Raw genomic sequence first — 13,996 nt, 5'->3', positions numbered from 1 at the left:
ATGAGAATTCTTCAGTGGCTCCTGTCGTCCCAATAGTTCTTTCAGCACCTTCCATTATCTCATCACATTCTGCTGACAGAATCTTGCAAGAAGGACCACCTGTGGTGGACATTACCCAATCAGCTGACCACGGGCGCTTCATTTGTTCCTCACCAACCCGTTGCCACTGTGACCACAGATACCTCACAGATAGGGTGGGGCACATGGCAAGATCATGAGGCTCACCTGCATATCAACGTTCTAGAGATGAGGACGGCGCTCCTGGCGTTGCAAGCACTTCACGACCTTGCTTCTGGGGACTATTGCAATACAATCAGACAACATGTCGGCAGTATGCTATATCAACAAATAGGGCGGAACCAGATCTTACCCACTCTGTCGAGAGGCCATGCGAGTTTGGAAATGGGCGATATCTTCCCAACGTTTTCTGGTGGCAACGCACATTCCAGGGACAACCAACGTGATAGCCGACAAGCTCAGCTGGGCAGTCCTGATGCCTCACAAGTGGTCTCTGAAACAGGAAACAGTGGAACAGATTTTCCGCAGATGGGGACAGCCTTGCTGCGATCTCTTTGCCAGCCCAATCAATGCCAAATGCAGCAGCTACTTCTCCCTCATCCCCCCTCCGGGGGAGTCACCGAGAGATGCACTTGTTCACAATTGGCCCCTGGGTCTCTTGTATGCTTTTCCTCCCTTTCCTCTCATTCTCAAGGTTATTCAAAAAGCAAAACGGCTGGGAAGCAAACTGATCCTCATTGCTCCTTACTGGCCTCGTTAGGTTTGGTTCTCCTTCCTCAGGCCTCTTCTCCTAGACTATCCTTGGATTCTGGACCCAGTTCCAGACCTGTTGACTCACATGTCAGGTTCACTTCACCCGTCCTTAGACACCCTCAATTTGACAGCGTGGCTGCTCCAGTTCTCTCCCTAGTCAGGCTTCACGACTTCTTGCCCTCAGTGACTCATATCCTTATGTCTTCTCATAAACCTTCCACTAGGAGACTATATTCCAGTAAATGGAGAAGATTCTCTATTTGGGCGGAGAAAATTAATGTTGACCCTTACACTGCCTCCATTCCAGTGGTTTTGGAATTCCTTTCTGAGCTTTTTCACCAACGATCTGCCTCTGCCACTATCAGAGTTCAATTGGCAGCGATTTCAAATTTTCATCTAGGTTTTTCAGATTCTAATCTGATGTCACATAAGTTGTGCAAAGCCTTCCTTAAAGGTGCCACTTTAAGACCCCTTGTCCAAGAACCTGTGGCGTCATGGGATTTAAATTTTGTGTTATCTAAATTAACCTCTCCACCCTTTGAGCCTTCTCATTTATCCTCTTTGAAATTTTTGTCTTGGAAGATGTTGTTTTTGGTGGCTCTCACGTCAGCCAGACAGGTGTCAGAGTTGCAAGCATTGTCTGTTAAACCTCCTTATCTGATTTTTCACAAAGACAGGGTGTCCCTTCATACTAATCCTTCCCTTGTCCCCAAGGTCTGTTCTCATGCCACTTTGAAGCAATCCATAAAACTCCCGGTTTTCTTTCCAAATCACTCTAATGCAGCTGAGTACAGGTTTCACCAGCTGGATGTCCATAGACAGTTACGTTTTTATTTGCACTGGACTAAAGAAATCAGAAAATCAGATCAATTATTCATTTCCTTTTCCGAATCCGGGTTGGGCTTGCCAGTTTCCAGTGTAACTCTCTCTAATTGGATTTCTAGCTGTATAGTTTATGTTTACAATTCTGAGGGTAGACCTTTACCCTTTAAAATCAAGGCTCATTCTACCAGATCTCAGTCTACCTCTGCAGCCTTTCAAGCCAGGGTCCCACTTGATAATATTTGTGCAGCAGCTAGGTGGGCTACCCCTCACACTTTTATTACTCATTACAAATTGGATTTAACCTCCAGGGGTAGAGCATCTTTTGGTTCCACGGTACGCAGGAGTATTTTTCCTTGAGCCACCCAAGAATAAGGAGCTAGGGACACTGTCCCATATGTAAGAATGAAGGTGAGATAGGACTACAGAACATAAAGAAGTTATGTACTCATCATAACATTCCATGTTTATAGTCCATCTCACCCTTCATTCTTACGAACCCGCCCTCCTACCCCCGTCCTGGAAGTACCTGGAGATAGAAAAATTTTATTATTTATGGAGACCTTTTAGTATTGGCTTCTTTCTGTATGATGTTATTATTTCTCCTAGTTAGCAGCAAACAAGATCTGGGGATTGTACTGGTGCACCATGGGATACCTACCTAGCCACGAGCCAACCAGAAGTCTTCCAGCTTGTAAATAGGCTGAGTCAGAGCCGAGGATCGGCTCCAATCCCATATGTAAGAATGAAAGGTTGAGATGGACTACAAACATGGAACATTATGATGAGTACATAACTTCTTTTACAAGGCTTTAAACAGTTGATCTGATGTTGTCAGTTTTCACTTAATCTTTGACTGTGGGTTTGGCTCTGTATCTCGGAACTGACTCGGCCGTTATTCCAGCTCGTGCCTTCCAAAAACTGTCAAGCTCAACTTTGCCCATAATGCTCCTCTCAGAATTACCTCAGATCTTGTTTGTTGCTTTTAGTGCCAGACACGGTTTTTCCGGTCAGCTCTTGAGTGAAGTCTTTTCTTTAAAGTATAAGTGTTTTCCTTCAAAGGTTTATTAGTTATCTTTCTATTGCTATTTAGCTTACCTTGCTTCTCTCTAGGCTTCTCCCTTAATACTTTGTGTTGTTCTGTCACTACCATTGTTGGTAGTCCCTCCTTCTTTCATTTTCCTACCTCAGTGGTAATTCTTACGTGCCATTGTTGGCATTTTTCCTTTACCCACTCTTCTACTTACCTTTACAGTAAATCTTCACTACCATTGTTAGTATGTTCTTTCTGACCAACTATATAAAATCTTAAATTTATCTTTCATCTGTGTGTGTGTGTGTGTGTGTGTGTGTGTGTGTGTGTGTGTGTGTGTGTGTGTGTGTGTGTGTGTGTGTGTGCATGCGCATGTGTTTTCTTTGTTATGGCGGAAAAGGCCAAGGGTACTTCTGGTTTCAGAAGTTGCCAGACGTGTGAAAGAAAATTGCCAAACTCTGATGGACACACTGTGCCAACTGCTCGGGACCGATGCGCTTGAAGAAGACTGTGCTATTTGTCATGGTTTTAGTCGCCAGGCCCTTATGGAAAGAAAGAATACGTTTTTCCTAAAAGGCCTTATTAAATCTGACTTTGATGAGACCATATCTGCTAAATCTAAATTTGATGTTAGCTCCCCTTCTTCCTCTTCCTCTTCCGGTAAACAGGAAGGATCTAAGAAGAGGAGCTGGTCGGTTCTGACAGTCTCATTGGCACAACCGACTAAGTTGTCTAAAACTTCCTCGGTTCCCATAGTTTCCACGGAACCTAATGGGAAACTGCTTAAACCCTTGGTTCCAAGCTCTGCTTTGACTGTTTCAGCACCGACTATTGTTAAGGATACAGTTATTTTGGTGCCTCTTTACTCTTTGATTCAATGTGTTTCAGAACCGAACGAGTTTTTATTTACATGATTAGGCTTAAAAAGGCCCCTGTAGTCGGTGTAGGTGCCAAACAAAATATTCCCCATCTTTAGACCCTTTTACAGACTGACCTCCAAGCCCTTTCTTGGAAAAGCCTCAATACCTGTTGGTCTCTTTGGTCCATTCCACCAAGAGCCTTACAGAATCTGATGTTTTGAGGCTGGTGTTCCAGCTCCTGGTACCGAGGGGATTATCTGCTTCCTCTGGTCCTAGTCTTCCTGGCTCTGGAACATTACCCATCTCTTCCCCTGTTTTTTTTTCCTCCTCTGACCTCAACTGAGCCTTCGGAGTTCCCGGCTCTGACAGTCCTGGTTCCAACTGTATCAGATCTCCTGCACCTGTAACAACCTTGAGCTGTTCGGTTTAGTCAGATCCGGAGACCTCTCTGGGTCTAAGCTTTGCTGTCTGTTCCAGGGAGCGTGGTTCCACTCTGGTGTTGTCAGAGCTGTCCCGTGCTCCTTGGGGCATCTGCACACGTAAGCTCGAATCCGGCTTTGGAGACTGCTTCCACGATGCGGGAGGGGACCACGGTTCCGAGGGAGCTTACCTCAGTTCCAGAATCCTTCTCCTGTATGGGACAGGTGCTTCTTTCCAGGCCATAGAGAGGACTTTGTCCACTGTGGGCTCACAGTCGGTGCCACTCTCATTGGACCAACATACCTGTTCTTCCCCTCACCCAGATCAACCTCAAGCCTATGTCCCGGGACAGCAGACACTGAAACTTCAGGATTCAACCATGGTGGTTTTGTCATCTTCAGACACCTCCACAGCCCATCCCACTGAGGAGGTGCCCCTGAAGAGGAAGTGCAAGCAGAAGCACTTGGACTCTCCTTAAGAGTCTTACACAGAAGATGCCGATTTTGATGAAGGGGAAGGTTTTCCAAGGTCACTCCCGGAAGATGTCTCATTTGGAGACACATTAGAAATTCTGAAACAGAGGGGTGCCTGGACTTCCCATCAGCCTTCCTCAGAGAAATCGGTATACCTGCAGGCTTTCCATGCTCCACCATCTACCTCTTCTCCCCCTGCTGGCGATCTAATTAAATTGATTGCACAGCAGCCTTGGAAGATACCAGATTCCACTGAGGAATCCCCAAGAGACCAGACTGCATTTTGTCAGCTCCTGAGACTCACCAACATTAGGATAAAGGGATACCAGTAGATGCCATGGTGGTTGCAGCAGCCACTAAAAAGGAACTTGCTGACAAAAGTCCTACTATCCCTCCACCTATCAAAGAGTCTAGAATGATAGATATGTTCGGGAAGCTCGTATATGCTTCATCGACCTTTGCGCTCAGGTCCTTGAACTTTATGGCACATTTTATGAGACTTCAACGGGAACTGATAAAGGAGCTATTGGATACTCTTCTTCCCTATCCTTGAGTTTCAGAGGAACTACTCCTCCAAATCTGGACCATTCTTTTACAAATCACAAAAGCATTCTTAGCAAATGGGTAAGAACTTTTCAAAGAAGAAATAATAGTACAAACCAAGCTCAGAATTTAGGGATCCTTTACTGACAAAATCATTGACTTCTGAATAATTGTTTTCATTCCTCTTGACAGTCCTGTGGTTCACTGTATCCACAATCCAAATGATACCATATACCAGGTTTCACATGAATAAGTTTCACTGGTACCTCAGATTAGTTTGGGCTCAATACTGTCGTCCTTTGTCATTTCAAATCCCTCTCTTTAATTTTGTGAAGAAAGAACTGTTGGTGGATCAACCGGGTCACAGTCAGTCCAGAGGTTCCTTTTCTTTTCCGGCTCCCCAGCAAAAGGTAGCAGCAAATACTTAAGATTGTGCATGGTGAAGTTGTTTAAAAACTACCCCTCCATAAACTGGGAAACTTATACGGCCCATAATTCACTTGCTCAGAGGCTTTTGGAATTCATCAACACAAAAACCCTAGAACAGCTACGTAGTTTCTCAACTAGAGGTATAAATGTCTTAGAGGAAACTCTTAGCAGTGTGCCAAGTTAATTATGAACAGTGACACTTGACACTATCCTGAAACTATAGCAAATCTGCTGACTGATAGGTTCAGTTCAAACTCTTCCCCCACATCACCTCTGACCACACCCAAAGAAATGCCCACAGCCACCTCCCTACCAGTCATTACAAGTGAAAAGATCCTTACTGCACTCGTTAAAGCCAAAAACATAGCCTCCTTGGGTCCTGGAAACATTCCAAGATGCCACTTAAGTAGCTTAAAACAGAATCTATAAGGGCTAGTAAAAACCGTCTTTAACCACAGCCTTCGGACAGGCCTTGCACCAGAGGAATTGAGGACTACAGTCATTGTCTCTCTGCACAAGAGGGGCCCATCAAGTGACCCATGGGAACTGCAGACCCATAAGCTTGACCCATCTTATCTGTAGGGCCGTGGGGAGAATTATCATGGGCCTGGTCAATAATGACATAGAAACTTTACAAACTCTGGACTAGACCCAATTTGACTTTGTCAAGGGGAGGTCTTGCCTGCTCACTGTGGTAGACTTCTTCAAGAAAGTCACCAGGGCCATTGGTGAGGGTAAAATGGTACACACCGCTTATCTAGACCTGGCCAAAGCCTTCAACACAGTTCCCCCACTTGGGGATAATAGATAAACTTACTGAGTTAGGCATGATCCCCTATATCATCAGATGGATAGCAAACTGACTCACTGACAGGACACGTTGTCCAAATAGGTAAATGCACTTCTGATAGAAACTTCTTAGTGGTGTCCCAAAGGGCTCGGTGTTGGGCACCTCCTGGTTTATGTATACTTCTTTGAAATGAGGGCTAACGTTGGGGGCATCACCAAATTTACTGAAGGCTGTAAGCTGGGAGTAATTGAATACCCAAATGATGTCGACATCCTCCAAACAGGCCCACAATTGACAAACGGCTGGTGCTAAAACCATTGTCTGAGACTGAATGCTAAAAAATGTGTAATCATACCTCCTGGTAAATCAGATATCATTTGCAAATTATAATATTGATAGCACACCCCTTAAAGTGTAGACCCAGTGGTGAGAGACCTAGGAAAACAGATAGATAGTAACCTAAACTTTTACCGCCAGGTAGCTTACGGTATTGAGGAAATCCTTCTGTGTAGCTCAACTTACAAGTAAAGGCATGGCATTGGGTTCAAAGGAAGTCATAGTGCCATTGTCCTTGGCTCTTGTCAGGCCCACAATCAAGTACAGTGCTCCCATCTCAGTGTACCTACCTGGGCACACCAGTTGTAGTGGCCCCAGAAGTTTCTCACTAAACAGATACAAAGAGTAAGACACATTTCTTGTGCAGACTGACTAAAGGCCCTATTTCTTTACTCCTTCTCATATAGTTTATTGAGAAGTGACTTATGCCTGACCTACAAGGCATTGTCTGATACAGCCCTGATGAAAATATTACATACTAGCAAGAAAAATTATATGAGGGTTATGCATTCCATGGACCTGAACTTTGTGACTGTGACAGAACTTGCTGCCAAGACAGATTCGTGTTCCAAAGGCTACTTTGTCTATGGAATAAACTTCCCCAGCTTTGTAAAACAAAGGCCACCCCTCACTCTCTTCAGAAAGAATTTGGATAAATCAATGGGGAACCGTACATTCACTCCCAGGGTACTGCCCAAGTCCCTTATGGACAGAGGCAGTCTGTAAAATGACTAAGGGCTCCCAACTCCCAAGGGTGTCCCATCTCATATCTGGGGAATTAAGATATATATTGTCATATCCTGGGCATTATTTGCTAAGCTTGTAAAGGCTCTTGTGCCATTAGCCTAGTAATCACCTATGAACCTATGTAACCAGAGAGTGCTTTGGGGCAGTTGGGAATTTGGACTTTACTCCTTAATGGTCTCCTGGATGGCATGCCTAATAACTACCTATAAACCTAAGAATTAGCTGTATTGGTGATTCACTGCTATGGTAGTTGGGAACAGCAGAATCATGGTGGAGTTGCAATTATAAAACATTTAACTGGGACGTTTTAAATTGTCTATAATCCAGAGACTAAATCATGTGTGATTTATGGATAGTAAAGGTGTGCACCATGAAGAGCTGTCATCAGCAGAAGTGAGTGTGACATTTTCATGCTTTAGAGCATACTGCACTGTACTGTGTATAATGCATCCACAGGTACCCACTGTGTCTTGAAATTGGTGGCCTTAAATATGTGATTGCTTTAAGCAATAATGTTATTGGTACAATAGTTTGATTTTTCAAAATTTGTAGGAAGTATGCTTTTAGTAATGTAAAGTGCAAAGCTATCATAGTCTAACATGTTTGTTTTCACATTTTGATTGTGTCTTTAGCCAAGAGAAGAGATGGTGTTTAGTGGCAAGTACAAGACTGGTGAACAGATTTTGCGTCTGACGAATGAGAGATTTGCAGTTCCAGAAATAGTATTCCATCCTTCAGACATCGGTATTCAGGAGATGGGAATTCCAGAAGCAGTTGTTTTTTCAATTCAAAATTTGCCTGAAGGTAAGGGAATACAATCTTGGAGGATAAGAAGGTGTGTTAGAACTAGGCTGACATTTGGAGCAAGAGTGAAGTCACTGAATAATGTTATTTTCCCCCCTCGTACTTGCCACATTCCTTCTACCTTTGTGCTCCCTTCTGATCTGAACTTGCCAATCTTGTACTTGTTATTTTGTGGGACTCATTTTATTGAATCCTTTTACCTCGATGGTTTCCTTCATGAAAGGGAATAGAAAGGGATCTAGTTGCTGTAACTGCAAGCCTTTCTTGTAGTATACCCAAAAAGCTCCATGAAAATAACTTTGGGATGAGTAGAGCAGGACAAATTTAAAAACCTTGCACCTAGCAGCCTTATGCCTGATTGCAAAATGATGACCAGAACTTTTCAAATTAATTCATAATTACCTCTGTTCTTTAAAGTTTGAAACCTGGATGATTATCTTTATTGCCTGTTCCTCCATCCTCCCCAGCGTCTGAGGACACTAGTAGCAAGAGGTGAAGGTTAGGGATTGTAGCTGTCATCCTTGAAGAAATGGAGGATGTTAAGTTGTCTATCTCGCCTTCATTCTTGTGTTTTTTCCCCCACAAGAACTTGCTTTCTTCCCCCTTCCTTCAGGCCTTCTTCCTTCCCTAGTGGTGTGTGTTTATTTTTCTAATTAAAACCCTAGTTAGTAGTTTATTTTTTGCTAAAACTAGACAGGAAGTCCGAGGCACTGGCCCAGATGCTCAGGAGCCCCACTCATCAGTCGATGCCTGCCCTGTCCCATCAATATATTTCCTCCGACTCTGTTGAGCGAGGAAACACATTGACTCACCTGAGTCCATCACCATCACATCTGACACAGGGAGATGATGATCTCCCCCCCTCCCTCTTCTGAAGATGTCTCCTTTGCAGACATTCTAGAGATCCTGAAGCAGAGGAATTGGCCAGCGGAATCCAAAAACTGCAAAAAAAAAAGAGTAATTCAGCCAGCAGACCACCAGAAAGGATCCGAATCTACTCAAGGTTCTTTTCCCAAAACAGCAAGTAGAGAAGAGGCCAACCAGCAGAGATACAGGCCAAACCAGCAGAGACGCCTACTTCTTGTATGCACTTCCTCCCTGTATGCATTTCCCTCCTTCCCACTCTCCTCTATCGTCAGAAGGCCTCATTGATCCCTCGTTGCCATTCATTGATCCTCATTGCTCCTTACTGGCCTCGACAGGTGTGGTTCCCCTTTCTACATCAATTGGGCATCTGGACCCACGTGGCATCTGGACCAGTCCATCAGTCGGCTCACAGCATCGTGGTCAGCTCTCTCTCTCCCCCCTCTGAACCTCACTGCTTGGTGTTCCCAGTTCCAACCTTAGCCAGGCTTCTCAATTATCTCCTCGAGTCGAGATATTTTGATAGCTTCCCATAAATCTTCCACACAGGGTATCCTTACCAACCTCTCGGCCTTAGTTTACAGAACTTGATGCCAAATCTAAATCAAAGGCATTGACCTCCCTGTCTTTTTTTCCAGAATATTCCAATAGGGACTGAATAAAAATTACACTGCCTGGATGTTCATCGTCAATTGAGGTATTATTTTGACAGAACAAACAATTCAGAAAATCTGACCAGCTGTTTGTCTCCTATGAAGGCAGAAAGGGACTTCAGTTTCAAAGGTATCATTATCCAGATGGCTAACATCTTTGATTTCCCTTGTATAAATTAACCACCTCTGTACTTTAGGTATATGCTCGTCGCATATTTCCCGGATCAGGATGTAGGTCACCTTCTTCTCCCTTATTTATAGAGGTGTTTTGTTACTAATTATTCTATTACTATTATAGGCTGGGCCTAGCTGGGGATATAGGGGAGTCTCAGCCGGTGAACCAACTCTCGAGCTTAGAGGATTAGCTGCCTGGAGGCTCTGCCCCCACCCATCAAGAAGAAAGAAGGAAGAAAGAGAGACACAACCAATATGAACGCAGGTAAGAACATAACTTCTTTTTTTCTACCTGAGCACAAGTTAATCCCCCCTCCTCACCATCCTGATGTTGATACCACAGAGTCAGGGCCAGCAGTAGTGGTCCAGTGACATGCACGCTTCCGTGCATGTGCCAAAACCTGGCTGTAAGATAATACACTGCTTGGCAGGCCAGCATAAACATGTTTGGTCTTTGTGCTGCCTGGCTTCAAGACAAGATTTCCACTGGGTATTATTAATGCAGTGGCCTCTGCTGTCTCGATGGGGTTTCTCCAGTTCAGTAATCACTTGTCAGTCTCAGGTCATATAGGCCACAGTTGAGGCTTCATCTCTGTTAAAACTACCCCAGTGAGTCATCTATACTTAGTGGTTAAGTTTTATTGGCACAGTGTACTGAAAGGAAGCCTGCTTTCCATATACTAATTGTCCAAGGACATGGTACAGGCTTCACATTAGTCAAACCATGAACTGAAATGTAGTATCTGCAGCAAGGGTTTCCTTTGAAAGGACCCACTTCAGGTAAAATAAACTTTTGAACCATTTTTCAGCTTTTTGAACACCTGTATGAAATTATCATTTAAGTTACAGGCAAACATGTAATAACAGAACAGAAAACAAACCATACTAACATTTTTTTCCATTTACATACATTACTCATTAAAAACCACAGCAAGAAGTCGGACAACTGGAAAAACAACTCTAATGGCCAAAGTTAGTTTTATTGAGCGCTTTCGTCCCCGTAAATTGGACTTCATCTGAATAAAACAAGAACAATAATCAGCCATTAAATACTAGCTGCTTCTACCAGATTGGTTAACTAATGCCAAATAGAAAGACGTAATGAGCCAAGTTCCACATTAACAATTTAAAAACCTAGCCAAAACATATGTATGTCTCTAATTAAAAAATATATATATATATATATATATATATATATATATATATATATATATATATATATATATATATATATACACACACACACACACACACACACACAGACACACACACACACACACATATATATATATATATATATATATATATATATATATATATATATATATATATATATAAAACATTCAAATTCTTAACTAAATCTCTATAAATCCCATATTCACCTATAAAAAATAGGCTGATTTAAGTTTAAGTAACGCACTTAATGAAATCTGGTCATGGTATATGTTGCTGTATCTATTTTCTGCTACTTTGTAAAAAAAAAAAAAAAAAAACACAAAAAAATATCCTTGTTTCCTGCCTTTACTGAACTAGAATAGTCCAGTCTTCAGGTATTGCTGATCTCTGGGCTGTGTCATAGTTCCTGTGTTGCCCATATCCCTGTTTGGATAGGAGGAAGGTTCTTTGTTCACCAGTGGGAGTGGGGAGCTCTGAGCAGCCTATCTGTCCTTAAAGGAGTGGTTCCAGCCCTGTAACTTGTAGCTTATTGGCCGTTTTGGGCCATTTCCTAGCTCTTTCTAACCCCCTGCTATAAAGCCCGCTTTAGTGCAAATTTGCGCATAGCGCAGCATCGGGCAGCACCGCTTAATCAGGTTTAAACTGTTCCCGGCTCCACAAAGTCTGCTCTTTATTTTTTCCCTTAGAACTGCTGTAACTCTCAAGCAAAGCATTATATTCTCAATGTAAATACCCCACACTTGCTCCTATAGGCATTTTGTATAAGGTAAGCACTTTTTATCTAAAAAAAGCACTACATCCTCCTAAAAATCTCATTGAGTACCCTATCCCTTATAGGTCCTTTCTGATTCAGTTTCATAGCAGTTCCTTAAACTATTCTAGCATGCCAAAGGGACAGTTTCTGGCTTCCTCTCCAATTCAGTTGGTGAATCTGGGAATCTTGAAGCAATGTTACAACTGCCTCATGTACACAGACAACCCTCTCCTCCTCCCAAAAAATACAAATATATGTGAGAGATGCAACCATATAGCCAAACTGGAGGCTGAGCTCTCTCGACTCAGTACTGGCATAACCAATCAGGAGGAGAAGGAAACCACACACACCACAAATCCAGTCTCACATAGACCTACCACAACTGCAAACCAAACACATAAACACACAGAAACATACTCAGAGGCACTAAATAAAAATCTACCAAAGCAACAGAGACCTCCAAAGCAGACATCCAAGCAACCACTACCTCAAAACAAAACACAGGCAACACATAATTCACAAAGTCAGTGTGCCAAACAGTCACAGCCCTTAAGGCTAAACAACATACCTGACACACTTGTAATAGGTGACTCTATAGTCAGATACACTGACATCCCGCTCACCAGGCTGAACAAAGAAAAGGTCACAGTAAGCTGCCTGTCGGGCGCTAGAATCCGCCACATAACACAAGCACTCAAGTACAGTCCAAAGCAGGTACAAATATGACTCAGTCATTGTCCATGCTGGTGTGAATGACTTGAGACGTACCTCCCTGGACTACATGAAAAGAGACATAGAGGAGCTCTCTGATTATGTAGCCCAGGCCGGTATGACCCTGACCTTGAGCAGCATCTTACCCTCACCAAGAATAATGCCACAGTACAAAGACAAAATGATCAATTTTAACAGTTGGCTTAAGTATTGGTGTCATTTTAAGGGGATCCAATGTCTGTCTGCTTGGGATGACATGCTCGACAAGCCACGCTGCTTCACAATGGACGGCTCGCACCTGTCACCCCTGGGCTTTCGGACATTGGCAAAGGCTGTTGCCACCCCCATAGTGCCTTTTTTAGGCAAGGCTCAAAAGACAAACCCACCTCCCTAAAAAACACAAGTAAAAAGAAACTAAGGGTAATGCTGCTCAACGCCAGAAGTCTAAACCTCAAGATGCACGCTCTCAAAGCCCTCCTCAGTATGGAGAACATCGATGTCTGTGCAGTGACTGAAACCTGGTTCAAGGCTCCAGAGAGCACCCCAGCACTGCCAGGTTATACATCATATCATGCTTTTCGGCCTCAGAACTTGGACCAAACCACAAAAGGAGGAGGAGTATCCATATTCATCAAGGATACCCACACCTCTAGGTTAGTGGCAATGCACAAAGCATCGGAGACCATCCATGTGCAACTAACAGTGGGCAAAACCGCCCTCCAGTTTGTAGCATGCTACAGACCACCTTCTCAAACTCAGGAACCCCACTCGGCCTTCCTAAAGACACTGGAGAATATGAAGGTCTCTCCAAACACCATCATTTTGGGGGACTTCAACTACCCAAACATAGACTGGGAGCATTACTCAAGCCCCAATACCCTAGCCCAAAGGTTCCTAGAATTCATAAATTCAAATGCTATGGAACAACTAGTCACCTCTCCCACAAGAGGGGAAAACATGTTAGACCTGATCATCACAAACATGGGGACACAATGCTACATACCTGAAGTATACCCCTCGTTGGTAAGATCGGACCATAAATTAATCTCCCTGAAAATCCACATCCCGCCCCCACCCCCAGCACAGAAGACCACAGTGAAGAACTTCTCAAAAGCCGACTTCACGCTTCTTAAGACCGAAGTGGAATCCTTCAAGGCCCTTGGGCTAGTGGAAACCACAGCCCACTCTGCTGAATCCTTTATAAACGCATTCTATGGACACCTACAGGAATGCATGGCTCATGCAATCCCAAATAAAACCAAGATCCATTCCCCCAAAGGCAGGCTTCCTGTCTGGTGGACCCCAGCCATTAATAAGCTATACAACAGAAGGAGGAAGCTACTACATGATACAGCAAAATCCATAAAAGGGAAGGCATCTCTGATCAGTACTAGCAAAAAACTACGATCACTCATAAAATCATCCAAGGCCAACTTTGAGAGAAAAATTGCACAAGACACTAAAGATAATCACAAGGCTTTCTTTAGTTATGTTAGAAACCTGAGTGGAAACTCCCAGATATGCACAGAGTTAGTCCAGGATGACAAAAAATACACTGAACCCACAGACATTGCCAACATACTGGCAGACAGGTTCAGTGCAAATTTTTCTCCCCCCTCCCCCCCAAAGGGACAAA

The 13,996-nt window shown here is 43.5% G+C and overlaps 1 protein-coding gene across 1 annotated transcript in view; it reads left to right on the top strand.

The window, feature by feature from the left end:
* The window catches only part of ACTR6 (actin related protein 6), a 462,768-nt gene that overhangs the window by 441,425 nt on the left and 7,347 nt on the right, over positions 1-13,996 (top strand). The window contains exon 8 of the mRNA XM_044064452.1: positions 7,857-8,028. Coding sequence (XP_043920387.1) covers positions 7,857-8,028 — 172 coding nt within the window. The remainder of the gene's footprint in view (positions 1-7,856; positions 8,029-13,996) is intronic.

Source organism: Protopterus annectens, chromosome 2.part2, assembly GCF_019279795.1.
Source record: "Protopterus annectens isolate FY-2018-M chromosome 2.part2, PAN1.0, whole genome shotgun sequence".
In the NCBI taxonomy this organism is placed as follows: domain Eukaryota; kingdom Metazoa; phylum Chordata; order Ceratodontiformes; family Protopteridae; genus Protopterus; species Protopterus annectens.
Note: the sequence above shows the minus strand (reverse complement) of the source record. Positions and strands in the feature narration are given on the sequence as shown.